This window comes from Capsaspora owczarzaki (assembly GCF_000151315.2).
Source record: "Capsaspora owczarzaki ATCC 30864 unplaced genomic scaffold supercont2.1, whole genome shotgun sequence".
Taxonomy (NCBI): domain Eukaryota; class Filasterea; order Ministeriida; family Capsasporidae; genus Capsaspora; species Capsaspora owczarzaki.
In genome coordinates this window covers 1241505-1244416 of record NW_011887292.1, presented here as the reverse complement: position 1 = coordinate 1244416, position 2912 = coordinate 1241505, and the positions used below count along the sequence as shown (strand labels likewise).

Here is a 2912-nt window from a genome sequence, read left to right as displayed (position 1 = left end):
ATAGCGTCAAGATTTGGCGTGGACAATGATGCTTGAGGGTTCGTGGATGGTCCAGCTTGAGGTTGTACCGCGTCATTGGTCTACAATCAAAACATTTTGAATCCCATTAGCCTTTTCGACTCGTGCGTTGCTGTTCCTGTGCGCATGTGTGCGGTGGGTGGAAGGCGGTAGAAAGAGCCGAGACATGACAACCAAGCCAACCCAGAACCCCTGACATGCGGCCTGCTGACCGTCCACAGTGTCTATGGAGACAGTAGGTGCGTGCCCAAGACCGCCCGTGGAAGCTCCGGCCAGAGCAACCAAGTGCGGGGGAGAGCAATACACAAACAAAAAAAAACCGAACACAAACAAACAAACAAACAAACAAACAACAAAAACGCTTTACCACTGCCGGAGCAGTCTCGGTAGAGCTTGTGGTATGACTATTGGGCGGTGCTGAAGCTGCCAACTCAGTCGTTGTCATCATTGCTGTTGCTGGTGAGGTTGTTAGAGTGAGTGGAGCAGCGGCGGTCGATGCGGCTTGCAACGAGGTGGTCGTGCAGGGAGCAACGAAGACCGGCACTGCCGCTGTTGCTGCTGCTGCTGCTACTGCTGCTGCTGGATCCTCCAACCGAGCGCGCTTGTTTGGATTTTCCTCCGATGACCCTTCGTCGCTGGAACCAAGGGGGCGCTTTGCCGGATCGGTCGTCGACATGCCAAAGGGAAAAAAAAAACTGGTTCTACTTTGACGCAAGCTCTCATCGGATACCAGTAGAATGACGACCAACATTCACGCAGTCCATGAACCTTCCAGTTCACGCAGTCCATGGAGCTCAAAAACCGCGCGAAGTTCCAGCACGACTTGTTGCATGCCATTTGGCAAATTGGCGTTGATCTGCTTTCGCCCTCAAATCTCGTTCATCCGCATTGAAGGAATCAACGAGAATCAACGAGTCTTTTTCAGCATTGCTTGAACAACTACACGGGCTATCGGTCGTGTTCAACACCCTCGATGCGAACTCCCGGTGTTACCCGAGAGGGAGGAAAATAGGTCGATACGAAGTGACCATGTTCTCCCGCCTTGATTCTGCCCCCATTTCCTTCCTCAACTCTTTCCATTCATCCATCCATCGTTGACCGTCCAATGCAACCTAATGCAACATTCTTCATCATCCCACATGTCGCTGTTGTTGTCTGAGAGTTGTTCTCCCGCCTTTTTGTTTTCGGATGCTGCTTCGAGGTGTTTGCATTCACCATTGGTCCGCCGTTTGACCATGGACCTTTGCTGATCTTCGTAAATGGGGAGGGAAGCATGTGGACGGGAGGACATCTCAGGATTGAGAACTGCTCCAATCGTCAGGCATGAGCTCCAGTCCGTTCGCAAAGCCAGCAGCGAGTAACGAGGTGTTTAGCATGGCCCTGCATGTAACAGTGACAGCAAAATCACAGTCTGAGCAGCTTCCCGCTTCGATTGCGCTTGATTGTCTGGACCAACGCGGTTCGGAAAATGAACGCGGTTTCCGTGGCAGATCGGCATCACAAACAAACGGAGACTCGTAAGAATTGCAAGAACATGTCAAGAGTCTTGTAGCTATTCAACGAAATGCGAGTTGTCATCGAGTGGAGCTCGACATCCAACGCTACACGCTCGTAAACCTGACAGAAGCGGCCAATCATTGACACGATTCCAGTTCAAGCAAAGCCCGGTTAACCACTTAATTGTGCTCTAACTGCGGATGTCCTCCCTCTCGCAGAATACAGGTTGACGAGTGACTGCAGCGTGGGGTGACTGTCAATTGTGCGTGTGTGTGCCTCAATCAGTATTTGGCTGTATTCGCTTGTAGGCTGTATTCGCTCGTAGGCTGTGTGGTTGGATAAATGGTTCGCGTTTGGTGTTCTTGCTCTTTCATCTGCTGACAATAAATCTATTTTCAGATGCCGTCAAGCCTGGCACCAAGCTGAAAACTGATACGCGGAAGGCGGTTAAAAACCAGAAATTCATGGCGATGCTGGACTCGACCCTCCAACTAGCCGACGAAGCAGAGCAGCAGAGCATCAGCGAGTTCGTCACTCTTGCGCTCGAGTGTCTGGATGAAGCAGCCGATGAACGTCCCTCTTTTGGTCGCCTCCTTGCTGCGTTGGAGCTTTGAAGACAAGTGTGAATTGGTGTGTATTCGTGATGACAGTATTGGATTATAGCATGAAGAATCTAGGTTGTTAAAGTGCATTACACAGTTTCAGTAGATCCACAGTGGTAATTCGGTTGATGTCACTTGAAATGAGACAACTCCAATACATCACAGCTCGTTGGCGTGACCGCCACCCTGGACAACGAGTGCCAACGCCAACGGGCAACACACCCTTTTCTACTCGTTCGGGAGCAGCGCAAGGATGCCTTGGCGCGAGACAAGTCAATAATTCTGAAAGTCACTTTGGCGACAAGAATTGTTGGCGTACTTTCCGTCGCCCCGCTTCCTGCCAATAAGCCCGCTCCTGATTGATTCGAAATATCTCAAAGTAGATGCAAGTCGAATGTATAGTAAACACGTGCCCTTGCGTGTGCGGGGACAACACACGTACCAAACACAAGTCTCAAAGTCGAGGATGCCACAACCTCGCCCATCCAAGCACAGCAACCTTCCCTCTCATTGTCGAGGATCCAGAGTCGAGTCCGGCCAGCAAGCGAACGTAGCCGGTGGTTATTCATGAGCTTTTCGTGCGTTCCAGTCAATGTGGACGCGCACCAACGCAATGAACGCAACTTTACAGTTTCTGTGCCAATCAACCAGCGTTACCTGGACAAACGCTCTAAAGACCCAACCCGTGGTATTACGATTTCACACCAGAGCTTTTGGCATTGATAGGGAGCGGACTTGAGGTCCAGCTGGGATTTTCTAATGCGAAACCATAAATCAAAACAAAAAATGGCAAAA

The 2912-nt window shown here is 50.6% G+C and overlaps 1 protein-coding gene across 1 annotated transcript; it reads right to left on the bottom strand.

The window, feature by feature from the left end:
• Nucleotides 1-242: 242 nt before the first annotated feature.
• Nucleotides 243-694, bottom strand: CAOG_00373 (hypothetical protein; the record flags this gene model as incomplete). The annotated part of the gene is made up of 2 exons (XM_004365187.1): nucleotides 243-284; nucleotides 386-694. The coding sequence occupies 2 exons, from the start codon at nucleotides 692-694 to the stop codon at nucleotides 243-245; spliced, it is 351 nt and encodes a 116-aa protein (XP_004365244.1).
• Nucleotides 695-2912: the final 2218 nt, after the last annotated feature.